Here is a 15901-nt window from a genome sequence, read left to right as displayed (position 1 = left end):
ATAAAACCTTTTTCCAGTCCCCCCAAAAAAGAGTTAAAGTAGAAAGTATTGGGATAGTGAAATATACTCTTCCCAATATTTAGAGCCAGCATGGGGCACTGCAGATGCCACACGCCGGCTCTATACCTAGAGCTTATCATGTAACTGCTGATCACTCAGCTCACGTTCTCCTCCCTGCAGGGAGCAATGACTGTTAGTCACTGCTCCCTGCAGGGATTGCCCCCTCCGCTCTCTGTTCCTCTAGTGCTCACTGGAGGGACACATGGGAGATGGCGGGCATAACTGGCTTTGGTTATAGCAAGGCAGAGGCAGCTGTCAATCAGGCAACTGGCTGGATCCTGACAATATTATCAGGATCCTTAACCGCTGCAGTGCAGCTCTGTACTGTCAGCATATAACAGTCAGTAGCCCGCTATATGCTGACTTTGGGTCCCGGAAGTATATTAGTAAATATACTCCTGGAGCCCAAAAGAGAAGTAAAGACAAAAAAAAGGGTTGGTCTCTGCTTCTCTTAAAATGTCTGTCCGGGTTTTGTTTTGCCTGTGACCCCATTGAGTAGATTTTCCTTTACTTCTATTCTTGTGATGCCCATACAAGAACGAAGAGATGTTATCACCGGAAAGCAAGATGAAGACTTCAAAAAATATTTTCAGACCCTTCCTGAAAAGCGCTAAAAACATTTTCCATCCCTTCTGCTTCTGACACATAATGGAAGAAAGTGTCTTCAAATGGGGCCCAAGTGGAAATAAAAATCTGACCAGAGGCTTTTACCCTTACCCGCTGTATCCAAAACTAAATAGGTTTTGACTGGAGTTGGGATTTACTAGTGTAAAGGTGCCCATACACCTGCCGATTTATCGTACAATAATCGCGGGTAATCCCGCAATCGTACGATAATCGGCAAGTGTATGGAAGGCGTGCAATCTTTTGCCTTCCGAGCACGCTTGAAAACGTGCCGAAAATCGTAAGATTTTCGGCGGGTTAGTGGCGTGCTCGGAAGACAAATGCCGAACGGGCCGGTGTGCGCAAGCTCAACATTGGAATCATCGGAAGCCCGCCCCTAAGCGGGGAGGGATCGCAAGTACGATCTGCCTGTCAAAGATGTGCACATCGTACAAGATTTTAATTACTTTACAACCATCGCACAACGAAAGTTGTGCGATGGTTGTAAGGTGTATGGCCAGCTTTACAGTTGTTGTTCTGTACTTCTCTTAGGGTGCTCATACACCTTACGACCATCGCAAGACTTTTGTCTTGCGATGGTCGTATGCTTATTGAAAGCTCGTACGATCTGCCCACCTTGGACGGGCAGATCGTACTTGCGATCATCGAAAGGGCTTCTGATGACCGCAATGCAGAACGGGCAGTGTGCGTGTGTGCACACCGGCCCGTTCCGCAGCTATCGGACGAGCAGGCTAGAAACCCGCCGACAATCGTACGATTCTCGGCGAGTTTTCGAGCATGTTGGTTCGACAAAAGACGTGCGACCGTACAGTAGAAACGGTCGCACGTCTTAGTTCACACTGCTCGATTCTCGTACGATCGCGGGATTTCGCCCGATTCTCGTACGAGAATCGAGCAGTGTATGGGCACCTTTAATGCCGGTGTATCAGTCTGCTGAGACTAATGTATATCAGGTGTATCAGTCTGATGAGACTAATAAAAAACAAAACAAACAGACTATGTGGCTATAATTGATCTTATTGCGATCAGCAAAGGTGCTGCCTGTACTGTTTGATATACAGATAGCCACTAAAGGAAGAATCTACAAATCTTTGTATAAAACAGATTCATGATACCACGGGACAGCAAGAAGGAAAACGGAAAAGCCACATCAAGAAATATCCTGAATAATTTAGTAAATCATAATGTGCTGCCTGTGAAAATACATAAAAAATAGAAATAAAGTGGCATTACACAGAGCTCTGTTCACTCTCCCGACAACTAAAACTGTTTTGGCCGGAGTTCTGCTTTAATACACTAGGGACTTGGTTGTTTTCCTGTATAAGCCTTTAGTAGGTATTTTGTTTCTGAATTTAAAGTTTTTCTGCTAAGCAATATTAAAAGCCTGACTGGAACTGAATCTGCAAAGTGTTGCGTGCTATTGTCCATATTCTGTATAATGACATTTCACAGTAAATATTTAATTCTGCTTTATCTGTTTACAGGTGAAAAGCCACATCGCTGCCACCTGTGTCCCTTTGCGTCTGCCTATGAGCGCCATCTAGAGGCTCACATGCGCTCTCACACTGGGGAAAAGCCTTACAAGTGCGAGTTGTGTTCTTTCCGCTGCAGTGATCGCAGCAACCTGTCCCACCACCGGCGCCGCAAGCACAAGATGCTCCCAATCAAAGGCACACGTCCATCTCTCGGCAACAAGAAAATGTGGGGGGTCCTTCAGAAGAAAGTCAGCAGCCTGGGGTACAGTCGCAGAATGCTTATCAACCTGAGTCCACCATCCATGGTGGTGCACAAGCCTGACTATTTGAGTGACTTCTCTCATGAGATCCCCAGCATCCACAGTGAAGCTTATGAGGCTTTAGCTAAGACTTCTCATAGGGACCCACAGGAACTCATGGTGGACAACCCTTTAAATCAGCTGTCTACGTTGGCTGGACAGCTTTCCAGCTTACCGCCGGACACTCAGACCCCCGCCTCTCCCGATCCAGGCCCTTGCCCAGACGAGAAACCTTTTATGATCCAGCAGCCCCCACCACCAGCCTGCGCTTCTGCCGTCTCCACCAGTGTTCCTCGGAGCTCCTCACCAGCCAGCCCCGAGGCCCGGGCCACCCACAATCACAGGAACTGTAGTCCCATGGCCGGGCCAAGCAGCGAGCGTAGCGGGCGAACCAGCACCCCTAGCATCAGCAACAGCCAGCCTAGTACACCTGCCCCTGCTCTCCCGGTCCAGGACCCTCAACTTCTCCATCACTGCCAGCACTGTGACATGTACTTTGCAGACAATATACTATACACAATCCACATGGGTTGCCACGGTTTTGAAAATCCTTTCCAATGCAACATATGTGGCTGCAAGTGCAAAAACAAGTATGACTTTGCTTGTCACTTTGCCCGAGGCCAGCACAGCCAAAACTGACTCCTAGTGGCCTTTTTTTTTTACCCCCTGACTATTATTTTAATCTGCTCCTCTGGGGACGGTCTGTTTCTACAGTGCCTGTTATTTGAGGAAAATACGAATAGGATGTAAATATATGTGTGTGTGTTTTATGTCTTTTGTGATGACATAATTTGATTTTTGTCAGGAAGGCCAAGATTCTAACATCGCAGTATTGAGAGGAACTAGAATGAAATAGTTCAAAAGGTGCAAGTGAAGATTGCTGTAAGCAGACAGCACCTATAAAAATTGACTTTAACCCTGGGCGGGCATGGTATTTGTGCACTGGATAAGGCACCTAATGTTTAGATGCCTTCCAGTTGTCTGTTGTCCCAAGCCACGTAGCATAGAGAGCATCAGAAGCCACAACATCCACTCATTTTAATTGTGAACATCATAACTGTATTCTATGGAGGAATATTGATCGTTCTTGCTGGAAGTGTTCATGAATGTTGTATAACGGAGCACCATGCTCCCATTTTAATAGTTCGTCATAGGGATAATACTTTTACATTTAATAGTGGTTTCTTCCCCTTCTGATGCAAGGGGGCTTGAAGGAAATAATGTATGTTTAATTATGGCAACTTTCAGCTGAAATAAGTGTTTTTGTTTTTTTGTTAATTAATTTATCCTCACGAGTTGCTAAGTATGTTTGTACAGGTATATTCACAGTGTGTTATGTGTTTTTCCAAAGACTGAGACCTCTCCGTAAACCATCCCGTTTAATAAATGTATTGTCTACCGTCACCTCTTGGTCTGGGGTACTGATCGCTATCTTGGTTTGTTCCTTTAATATCTGGTTGATTGTGTTTTTCAAGGGGAACGCTAAGCTATAGAACATAGTGGAACTATATTGTGGTGCAGAGAGGTTCTGGTGCAGGACTGGGAGCACTGGTGTCTAATAAGGTAAGTGTGGCAAGGATTAAAGTGACATTATACCTTTTTGGTTTTTATTTAAAGTTTTTGTTTTTATGGCTTACTTTGGCACTTTTTTTAAAAATTATTTACATTTTTTAACTTCCTCGTTCTCTAGTTTTATCCATACCGCTAGTCCCACACCCCGTGTTGGGGTGTCTCCATCGCCTAGCCAGTTGCTGTGGAAGCACCCGAGCATGCACGCTCATGGCCTTGCACGCACCTACCTGTATGGACACACACCGCATGCGGCAGGCCACTCCCCCGCTCTTGCAGTCACGGTTTGATTGACGGCAGAAGGAGCCTATGGCTCCTCTACCCTGAGTACCCGCAACCAGGAATTTTGGGGAATGCAGAGTATCTTCCTGGTCATGGCAGTGGATATATAGCGGCCACAGGTAAGGGGTGGTGGTTTTAGAAAAGTACTGGGTGTTTTGTAGCTTAATGCAGAGAATGCTTTGAGATAAACACTGAGCCTTTAGTACTACTTTAATTGGTGTTGGGGATCAGGGGTAACATTACAAAGGTTCTGCAGCCAACCTTTGTTTCAGATAAAGTGAGGAAGGTTGTCATGTTTACACTGCTGTTGGTAAGAATTCTCTTTACTTCCTGTCACAGAGAAATGACAGGAAGTGATGCCAAACGTCCGCAAAATGATTTGAGAAGTTGAGCAATATATAGTTCCAGTATAACTCTTAGTACAATGTATGTGTAGCTGAAACTTTTTGTTTTGGGTAGCGTGTAGAAGGGTTAGGCCCCATGCCTTTATTGCCATCTGTGTCCCACTGCAGTGATCTATCCTATCTAGATCTCCTGTTGGCTATTGGTCCCAAAACATAAAATAAAGGAACTATAACATTTTACAGTTAATACCAGGACAGACGGTAAAGGAACAGCCGTGTAAACCAGTCAGGGCACAGGGTGACCTCATCAGTATGTCCCGATCCTTCATAGTCTAATTAGAAGCCAGAGGCAGAAAGGTGATTAAGGAAATGGATCTTTAGCAGCCATTTGTTTTCCAAAAATTGCCCATCAATAGTGAATACCATTACTTTGGTAAAGACAAAAGGGGAAGGATGCTGAACTGTGCACATGTAAGACACGTGCAGCTAAAACTGTAAGGTGGGGTACACATGTGGGGAATTACTATGTATTCCCCATAAATCCCAAGGAAATAAAAATCCACATAGCCACATTTGCTTGCAAATTAAAGCCCTATCTGTCCCGAAAAAAACCAATGTATAATATGTTGGGATAGACTAGGGAGTATTAAAGATATAACACGTAAACCCGAGACATCGCTGAAACCTTTAAAAAAACAAAAACAGTCTGAGATTCCAGAGACTAAGGTTGGCCATACACCTATAGATTATCTGCAGATTTTCTATGGTCAGATGGAAAAAGTGCAACAGATTCCTCCATCTACGCTACACTGTGTGGATGGAGGAATCTCCCTCTGTCCAAGCTTCAGTATCTTGCTAGTCGGCCTCGCTGGCTCTCAAAACACCTGAACAATCTGATTGGATGCAGGCATTGTTCAGGTGTTTTGAAAGCCAGCGGGGCCGACTAGCAAGATACTGAAGCTTGGCCCAGCGGGAGATTCCTCCATCCACACAGATGGAGGAATCTGGCCAGCTTTAGGGAGAAAAAGCCTGGGGTCCATATCTTAGATTTTTTTTTTTATCTCTGAGAAAATTCAGTTAAACATATGTATATCTAAAAGATAATGAAGTCATACAAGCAGTAGTAGGTATCTAGATATTTACTAGGAGATAGCAGGAGAGTTTTGGCAATCCAGCCTTGGATCCTGAGACTGGCACAAGTACGGCTGCAATATCCGCTCTTTTTCTTCGGTAAAATAAGCTTGCACATTGAAATCTCTGTCTGCTTTGGCAGGTAGGACAGTCTGTACAGTGATATGCTCCCTTAATTGTTCCAGAGCTTTAGACTTTACACACTGGAGCTCCTGAGCAATTCTTTTTATATCCTTGCTAGCAACTGTCCCTGAAATACAAAAAAAAAAAAAATTCAAGTGCAGTTTCCAGGACAATTCTCCTGATTCATTAGCTACTGCAACACAGACCTGGAGTAAGCATGTGTATATCAAGTGTCCTAACTTTGGACACTTATACTTCACTGAGTGATAACAGAAGAATAAAATGGCAGCCCTGAACTTTGCACCTTCGAATACAAGTCAGCAGCTCCAATAGTCTAATTCTTGTCCCTTTTTAAAAAGAGAACTATGAGGTAACCTTTTTATCCCATAGTTCTCTTTTTCGGTCACGGGAGGACATATGCTAACCTCCTTCCGTGACCCAAAGCTCAGTATATAGCGAGGTACAGCTTGATATATACTGAGAGCGCTGCAGCCGGGACAGATCCTGACAATGATGTTGGGATCCACCCAGCTGCGTGAATGACAGCGGCCTCTGCCTATCTAGAGGCAGAGCCAGCTGTACCCGCCCCCTCCCCCGTCTGTTCTTCTGGTCAGCGCTGGAGGATTGGAGCGGGGAGGGGATCCCTGCTGGCAGCGGTGATTAACCGTCACCGCTCTCTGCAGAGAGATGATCGGAAAGTGAGCGAGTGACGGTATGTGTTCGCTCACTTCCCGATCTATAGAGCCGAAGTGTGACAGTTTTATTGTCACAGGTCGGCTCAAACTATGAGGTTGAGTGAAAATCACTCGCCTCATAGTTCTCCTTTAAAAAGTTTGTCAGCGGGCTTTTGTTTACATCAGAACTGCATCCCTCCCCATACAAGTAAATCAAAATGCAAAAGAAGCTTGGCTGATGTAGCTTAGAAGGTCAAATGATCTTAGAAGCCTCTCAAATAAAAGCTGAATGCATCTGAAAGCAAGTTGCATTCGCCCATCATCATACCTTTGGTGCAGTTACACCTGATAGTGTGCTGCATACGGTTCCCCCTGCAAGTCTTAAAGCAGGACTCTGGGTAAATATTTTATTACCCCTTGCAGTGGAGCTACCCCTGCACTGCAAGGATTAAGTGCTTGTTTTTGCCTAGGGTCAAAAATAAAGTTACGCTGAGCGGATCCTCTGAGCCGGCTTGCTTTTAGAGCAGTCCCTGGAGCTTCTCTCCACCTCCTCTGCAGTCGCCTAAGATCCCAGAGTCATCAAGTTTGATACACAGTGTATAGGACGTGAGGATGCCGAGGGACATGCTTGCAGTGCTGGGGTAGTCCCACTGCAAGGGTTAATACAATCTTTACCCAGAGTTCTTCTTTAAGCTGGCCATACACCAGTAAAACTTTGGAAAAAATCGTTTTGTGGAACACTTGTTCAATTCTTTAATAGTTGATGTGGTCAAATCGATCAATTCCAACCGTAGTAATGTAAACAAAAATATTAACGGAACAGTATGGAAAATTTTTCAAGGACAGTAAAAATTCTAAAACCGGGTTTCCCCGAAAATAAGGCACTGTCTTATATTTTCCCCCCCCCAAAAAAAAAAAACACACTAGGTCTTATTTTCGGGGGATGTCTTATTTTTCCCACCCATTGAGCATCCCCTCCACATACTTTTTTTCTACCATAATTTAAATACTAGAGATAAAATATGCTGTGGAGGCTGAGGCACACAGGTGTCACGCAGAGCAGAGATATGGAATGTACTGTATCATACAGCACCTGAAGGCTGCAGCTGTCCCAGAGCTCTCCTCTCTGATGCCGTCCAGGGAGCCACCTCGTCACACGGACCAGTCAGAAGTTCCCTCACTCCGACCCCATTGGCCATGCCGTGCTGTGCCGCTGCCTGCTGGGAAATGTCCTTTTCAGCGGCAGCTTTCTATGTGCCGAAAAAGACGAACTAGGTCTTATTTTTGGGGTAGGTCTTATTACGGAAATCTCTGAAGATAGCGCTAGGTCTTACTTTCGGGGAAACACGGAAGTAAATGTGGTTTTCTTTCGAGAAACTCCACTTCAAAATTGTGAACGCCATTAGTGAAGTCTCTGATGACATTATCGAATGTTCTGTTGAGGTTTTCCGTATGAACGTTTGCATGAAAATCTGCCAGCATATGCCCAGCTTTACCCTTAGGCTACGTTTACACCATGTCTGGACCAGATCTGCAAATGCAGTGCATTTTTGCCGCTATTTTACTGCGTTCCGGTGCAGGTTTTTTTTTTCCTTTTCATTAAAATGGGCTTTCAGGTGCAGTCCAGTGCATTTGCCTGCGTTTTTGATGCATTCCAGACCAAAGAAAATGTGACTAGCAGTATTTTTTTTTTTGTGTGGACCAGAACGAATTGCGCGCTGGTGTTAACAGAGCCCCAAAATACCATAAGGATACATTGGGATGCTTTTTTGGTCTGGACATGGTCCAAACATAGTGTGAACAAGCCCTAACTCTTCCATTATCTGGCAAGATATGGCCCATGAAGCCATCAAGTCATTTGTCAAAATTGGCTGGGCTGGCACATGCGCAGTAATTTTCCAGTGAATCCTATGGATAGTTACTGCACATGCAAGGGCCTGGCTCAGAAGACTTCAACAAGCAGTAACTTTGCAGGCAACGTATCACTGGGTCAAAGATAGGTTAGTTTAAGACTTCAAAAACCAAACGTCTGGTAGGCTCCTTATTTGCGTGTCCATGTTACTGCATAACAAGGACACATCCTATTGGCTATCCAGTGGATCCTCTCAGGATGCAGAAGCGAAATGACGTTAGCAGAGCCCGCAGTCTCCAGTGCATTTGTAGCACTGGATTAGAGCCCACCCCACACCTAGAAACGGTGGCAGCAAGGGACCTGGATGGGGACTTAGTTAAGTATCTTGCTGCAACAGGTAAGCTTGCAGAATGGGATAGATGGGGGTGGGAGTTCATATTTTGCCTGGAATTGGCCTTTAAACGCCACTTCAAAGCCAGGCCTAGTATTTCTGATAAACCAATTTAGCTCAAAAGTTTTCAGCTAGTCGGTAACATTTCTCATTTTATCTCTCAGTTGCTCATATATCTGATACTGCTTACAGCTGCCAAATCTTAGCTGCTGTGAGGTCAATAAAACATTTTGAGGCCTATTCACTAAAGCGTGAAGAGTTTGGAGAAGGCAGGAGAAGTGAACAATCTAGGATAACAGCTGATTAGGAAACATTCTCCAATTCAGCTCACTTTCCAGTGCAGCTATGTTGTCCTAGATTGTTCACTTCTCCTGCCTTCTGCAAACTTCAACTTTTAGTGAATAGACCTGTTTAAGATAAAGAAGATCGGATCCATGGCAGCTGCTTGTGTAAAGAATTCACTCATGATGAAAAGAATGCAAACTAGGACTGGCTGCTGGGTGGCCATTGTACCTCCGTTACCTTTCACTGTCTGCATAGTTTCTGCGATGAGCCTTCGTAGACTTTGATCTGCCTGATGAATAAGATTGGCCGCACAGATTTCACGATCCCGTTCCTGGTAAAGAATGGCAAACATCTGAGTAAATTAAGGTACAACATTCGGAGCGGAAGAACATATATAAACATGACGGCTCAGTCACACTAGATGCAGTTAGAAATACATGCGGTGTTGATTGCAATTTAACACGCTGCCATGTGTTTTTAGATCCGTTGTAATAGAGAGAGGGCTTTGTTTAATGACATTATTAGTATACAGGATTTATATAGCGCCAATAGTTTGCACAGCGCTTTACAATATAAGGAAGACATTATAATCACAATACAATTCAAGAGAAGATGGTAAGGAGGGCCCAGCCCCTGAGGGCTTACAATCTAAAAGATAGAAAACTGCAGCATTTAGAAGCTTTTTAAAACTGCCAGCAACTCATCACTCGAATAAGAACTCACTCCCATAACTGGATTTGCACACAATCATACAGTTTGCTTGGTTTACAAAATGCAGCAATCTGCCCTGAATCGTATGTGGTATGAATAAGCTCCGACTATAACCAGCCTGCTACTTACAGCCATGGCCACAGTGAAGGGCAATGAAGACAGCAACTTGAACATCAGTCTACCTGTTCCTCGTCCTATCAGGGTACAAAAAAAATAAAATTCTATAGGTGCCCATACACTGCTCGATTATCGTACGATAATCGTATGCGATCGGTTTTTCGTACGATAATCGAGCAGTGTGAACGGAGACGTGCGACCGTTTCTACTGTACGGTCGCACGTCTTCTGTCGAACCAGCATGTTCGAAAACCAGCCGGGAATCGTACGATTCTCGGCTGGTTAGAACGGTGCTCGGAAGACAAAGGCCGAGCGGGCCGGTGTGCGCACGCGCACACTGCCCGTTCAGCATTGCGGTCATCGGAAGCCCGCCCCTCAGGGGGGCGGGCTTGCGATGATCGAGAGTGCGATCTGCCTGTCCAAGATAGGCAGATTGTACGTTTTTTTAATCCCTGTACAACCATCGCAAGACTAAAGTCTTGCGATGGTTGTAGAGTGTATGGCCACCTTTCAGCCTTCTGACTAGAGAATATCTACCCCCCAAGTCATGATGGGATTAAAGGGCAGCCATACAGTCAGGGCCCATTACCACAACACCATAGATTACAATGTGCTGTGTTAAAAAGAAAATAAATTGGACATGCACGACAATGCATGCTATGCATGTTCTGGTATGTACAAGCTTAAAACATTTTACACAGCATTCAACTCCACACATCGGATTGCATTTCCTAACTGGGTCGCCTATGTAACTTACAGTACCTAATATGTAAATAAAAATATGGTTCATGTACCTACCCGTTCCTCACAGTCATCGTCTAGGGGCCGCACAGGGTTTTCCAGGGCTCGATTCAGCAAATCATGGATTTGTGTACTAAAAAAAGGCAAATAGTATATACAGTGAAAAGAATATTAAAATCAAACCATGTCGAAACTGACCCTTTAAAGCAGACCTTCCTTTAATATGACTTATTTTTTACTATCGCCCATGCTATATATAAAATTGCACGGAGTTTATTCCCGCAACATATGGAATCCTCAGGTTTCCCAGAAAGCAGTGTAACACATATAAGAATCTAAGAATCTACATATAAATCCAATTTTCCATACACTATACAGACATTTTGGATTGTTCTTTCATTACCATACATAAATCGTTATCAATAAGGGTTGTTACCAGGAAAGTTCTAATTCTGGATGAAACATTTCCTAGCACACGTTCATTACGATAAGTACGGTTTAATCCACCAGAGTACCACATAACAGGTACAAATTTGTTAGTTCAGATAAGAAATGAGAAAACATTTCCAACTTGGGCCGTCGATCCCTCTCCTTAATACAGTTGAAAATGATTGTTGATTTGTCCCCATTAGCTATCAGAAAACAAATGTTTTGAAAATGATCATTTTCCAACAAGATTCTAACTATCTATGGCTAGCTTAGGTGGCATACTAGTGGTGTGACTAATAGTACATGCAGAGGACCTCCTTTTCTATTCAATCCTAGTATCTTCCTCAACATGTTGCCTAGTACAGATCAGTAATGAACAAATACTAATGCTAGACACCCCAGTATACAGTATAATACACTATCAAATAAGAAGTCACAATAAAGAGTAGGAATATACATGTACTATATATTTTAGGGATGCACCGATACCGAGTATTTGGGTGAGTACTCGTCTAAATGCTCCCGATACCAGAGCTTCCTGATTGGACAGGAAGCCGGCTCCATGCTCCCTCGTTAACAGTGAGCATGGAAATGGCTTCCCGGCCAATCAGGAAGCCAGGGGAGCGGGTAATGACTTGCCCCCGGCTTCCTGATTGGCTGGGAAGCCAGATCCATGCTCCCTCATCATTTGGTGACGAGGAAGCATGGAGCCGGCTTCCTGATTGGTCGGGAATCTGGCCAATCAGGAAGCCTCCGGCTGTCATTACCCGCCCCCAGGCCTACTGATTGTGCAGAAAGCCGGCTCCATGCTTCCTCGTCACCTGGTGACGAGGAAGCATGAAGACAGCTAATCAGGAAGCTGGGCGGCGAGTCATTACATGCCGTCTGATGGTATTGGCGAGTACCAAAAGAAAAAAAATATCCGTACTCGATACTGATAAACCGGTATCAGTCCATCCCCGATATATACATACTGTATATATTTATTTTCAAATTTTATGTGCAATGATATGATCTACGTCACCTACATGAACCTACATAACATCCTTACTCATCTGCTATTCCTCCTCCAGAGCTGTCCAGGGATAGACTGTTCTCTTCCCATGTGTTCTTCTCAGGATTGGGCTTCTCGATTTTTCTCTCCATCAGCAGGATTGTCTTGTCTGTTACAGGATGCTGTCTGCCCTTATTCCTCTGCAAGCAGCTCTCAACAGAGCACTGTAGATACAACTGACAGAATCCCAGAGAATCTGAGAAGAAGAAGTGATGGTTAATACACAAGCAGAGCACAACATTCTCCGAATAGTATGTCCAGCTAAAATGTTTTCCTTTAGTTTAGGGTACTTCTGTCAGGTTCTCACTGCTATCCGGGGCTCCATTAGAGAGCTTTCCAGTCACTCAGTGTCACAGTGACAACATATTCATCAGACAGAAAGTGAGGAATCTCCAACAGGGAAGACCAGGACCCATGTTTTTATCTTTCCTGCCGCAGATTTTCCTTCACTTTCTGTCAGGTAAAAGCATTTTCATTGTGACAGTAAGTAAGGGAAAATCTCTCTACCAGAACCCCAAATTACAGTAAAATCCAAACAGAAGAACATCTAATCATTCCCCACTCTATTCAATATAAAAAGTTTGTGCTGGAGTCACTTGGTAATAGACCGAAGCCTTCCAAGAAAGGTAAGTAAAGGATGTGTGAACACAGCAGCCTCATTTATGAATCTGAATAAAGACGTTTATTGATCATATTCTCAATTCCCACTCTGATCCCCACCAATCCGAAACATGCAGCATTAAGGTGGAGCAGCTCTGAGGCCCAATCTCCTCTGTCCATAATGGAGACAACAGCTAAAAGTGTATTAACCTATGACCGCCCTTGTTTTAGAATGAGACCTTCTCTTCTACCCCACCAATCCACTATCGGATGGAGTAGCCTTGAGGCCTCATACAAGGAACAGCACCTAAAAGTGAATAAACCTAAGATCACCATTCTTTCAGACTGAGACCTTCTCTTCAACCCCTTCCCAGTCTCTGCAGAATTTAGACAGGGCAGCTCTGAGACCCCATCGCCTCTGTTCATTTCAGGGACAACAGCTGAAAGTGAATAAACCCAAGACCACCCTTGTTTTGGAATGAGGCCTTCTCTTCTACCCTAATTTCCACTCTAAACCCCACTAACCCACTGTCTGCAGAATTTACATAGAGCATCTCTAAGGGCCCCATCTCCTCTGTACATACCAGGGACAACAGCTAAAAGTGAATCAACCTAAGGCCACTCTACTTATGCAATGAGACCTCCTCATCTGCCTTAATTCCCATTCTAGACCTCACCAATCCAAAGTCTTCAGAGTTTAGCTGGAGTAGCTCTGAGGCACCATCTCCTCTGTCCATACCAGGGACAACAGCGGAAAGTAAACCTAAAACCACACCTTGTTTTGCACTGAGACATTTTCTTCTACCCGAATTCCCATTCTAAACACCACCAATCCCATCGGCAGAGTTTAGCTGGAGTAGCTCCGAGGTCCTATATACACTGTCCATACCAGAGAAAACAACTAAAAGTAAATAAATGCATGACCACCCTTGTTTCGGAATGAGACCTTCTCTTCTACCCTAATCCCCACCATTCCATGGTTTGGATAGAGCAGCTCTGAGGCCTCCAGACATCTGACCATACTGGGTGGACAAGTACGGAAAGCACACAAAGCTAAAACCACCCTTGTTCTCTGTGTGTATATGACGAAACTATAGAGAGGCTAAAAGAGTAGAGTGTGAGGACAGAATGTTCAATGTGGAAAGCCGGTAATGACTGGAGAGTACTTACACTTCCGTGCCAGCTGATACACCTCATACCGCATGCTCTGATAGTAGAAATTATCATCTAGAATGAAGTAGAAAGGGAAATGCGCCGGATTTAGAACACAACGCTGGAACTGCGCGTTTGAACTTGGGGCAGATATTAAACCTTGATGCGCCAGACATTGGCAGAACCTTTTCCACAAACTGTCAGGGACGCCACTGGGGGCTTGTAGAGGAGAGCAGCTGGACAAAGACACTAGAAGATGCTCCAGGCACTGCAGGAGATGCTGGCGATGCCGCTTCCACAGGGACTGCTACAAGACAGGGCACAAGACACATGACATGTATCACATATACAGAGCTGGACAGCCAACGCACTTAGAAAAAAGTTATAGCTTACATGTTGAGCATTTTTTTACTCTTTTTAAGAAAAGCAATTCAAGTGGCAGGGAGCCTTCGAGCTTATAGGCAAGTTCTCAGGGCAAAATTGTCATTAAACCTTGCAGTGGGACTACCCCGGTACTGCAAGGGTTAACTGTTCATTTTTGTCTGTTCTAAAATAAAAAAAGTTATACTCCCCTGTTCCTCAGAGCTGGCCAGCTCTTAGATCGGTCCTTCCAGCCTCACTTCCCCTTCTCTGTAGCAGTCTAAGGTCTCAGAGTCATCACGTTGCATACACAGTGTATGGGACGCGAGGGCGCCGAGGGACATACCAGCGCTCCAGCCAAGAAGGAGACAGGCAGGAGGGAGCGCTGTCACATCCAGATGCCTCAGAGGATCAGGGGAGTATAACCTTTTTTTTTTTTCTCTCCCTAGACTAAAATAAGCACTTAAAGGAGAACTATGAGATGAGTGATTTCCACTCACCTCATAGTTCTAGCCGACCTGTGACAATGAGACTGTAACAGGTCGGCTCAGTAGATGGGGAAGTGAGCGAACACATACCGGCGTTCGCTCACCTCTCGATCCTGTCACGGCTCTCTGCCGTGACAGGGGGAGGGGCTGGATTCCCCTCTCCCCGCTACGATCTGCCAGCGCTGACTGGCGGAACGGACGGGGGAGGGTACAGCTGGCTCTGCCTCTAGATAGGCAGAGCCAGCTGTCACGCAGCTGAGCGGATCCCGACGTCCAGGTCGGGATCCGCTCCGGCGTCTCAGTATACCGCGAGCTGTAGCTTGTGGTATACTGAGCTTAGGGTAACGGGAGGACGCTAGTTGGGGCCTCCCGTTACCCTAAGGAGAACTATGGGGAAAAACACTGACCCCATAGTTCTCATTTAATCCTTTTAGTGCGGGGGTAGCCCCACTGCGAGGGTTTATAAAAATTGTTCTTTAAGATTCCTGACATATTACACAGCTTAGTAGCCTCATCCTAATCCACAGCAACCAACCAAAAATCAGCTTTCATCAAGTTTGGCCATTTCAAGTCACTGAAAGTCACATTTTGCTTTGTTGAGATAGCTTTCTACACACTGACACTTTTTGCACTGTGACTTTAATGAGCCCATTAGTCCCAGCTTTCCTACAGCATGTACACGTGCCCCTGTTTTCACCTGAGCTTGCACTACTTTTCCAACCGCACCTTTTTTTGCAACAGTTTACATCTGCACTTGTTCTGGGCGGCCTGAAACTGGAGCATCACCTAAGAAAACAATCACAACTTGAGAAGTCCCCGTGACCACTTCTTCAAGAAGCGACAGTTAAGCTTTGTGCCTGAAGTTACAAGTCTTCTTTCCTGGAGTCTATTAAACCTCATTTATCAACAACATTACACTAGCTTCATAAATCTGGTGCAAATAAACTCCGTGCAAGTTCAAACACTCGCAATTGCTATGATAAATTCCCCCCCAGCAAGCACCGTGAAATTCCTTTTGATCTACCAGAAATCCAGCGTGCTCCTAACTTCCTGTGTGGGATGACAACATGGTGCCTCTGCTGCAAAGTCCCAAGAAACATTGTCAGCCCTGTCCAGCTATCCTCTGTTGGACTACAGAACT

General features: G+C 44.9%; 2 protein-coding genes across 3 annotated transcripts in view; one reads left to right on the top strand and one right to left on the bottom strand.

The window, feature by feature from the left end:
* Positions 1-3364, top strand: part of IKZF5 (IKAROS family zinc finger 5) — a 10924-nt gene extending 7560 nt beyond the window's left edge. For both annotated transcript variants that reach the window (XM_018553706.1, XM_018553707.1), the window contains exon 4: positions 2169-3364. In XM_018553706.1, the coding sequence (XP_018409208.1) occupies positions 2169-3097 (929 nt within the window). In that variant the 3' untranslated portion in view covers positions 3098-3364. The remainder of the gene's footprint in view (positions 1-2168) is intronic.
* Positions 3365-5795: 2431 nt separating this feature from the next.
* PSTK (phosphoseryl-tRNA kinase) overlaps positions 5796-15901 on the bottom strand; it is a 13960-nt gene continuing 3854 nt past the window's right edge. The window contains exons 2-6 of the mRNA XM_018553691.1: positions 13931-14219; positions 12158-12356; positions 10735-10810; positions 9347-9440; positions 5796-6034 (exon numbers count right to left, since the gene is read on the bottom strand). Of these exons, the coding sequence (XP_018409193.1) occupies positions 5796-6034; positions 9347-9440; positions 10735-10810; positions 12158-12356; positions 13931-14219 (897 nt within the window). The remainder of the gene's footprint in view (positions 6035-9346; positions 9441-10734; positions 10811-12157; positions 12357-13930; positions 14220-15901) is intronic.

This window comes from Nanorana parkeri, unplaced genomic scaffold (assembly GCF_000935625.1).
Source record: "Nanorana parkeri isolate BGI_ZX_2015 unplaced genomic scaffold, ASM93562v1 scaffold127, whole genome shotgun sequence".
NCBI lineage: Eukaryota > Metazoa > Chordata > Amphibia > Anura > Dicroglossidae > Nanorana > Nanorana parkeri.
This window is presented reverse-complemented; position numbering and strand designations above follow the sequence as displayed.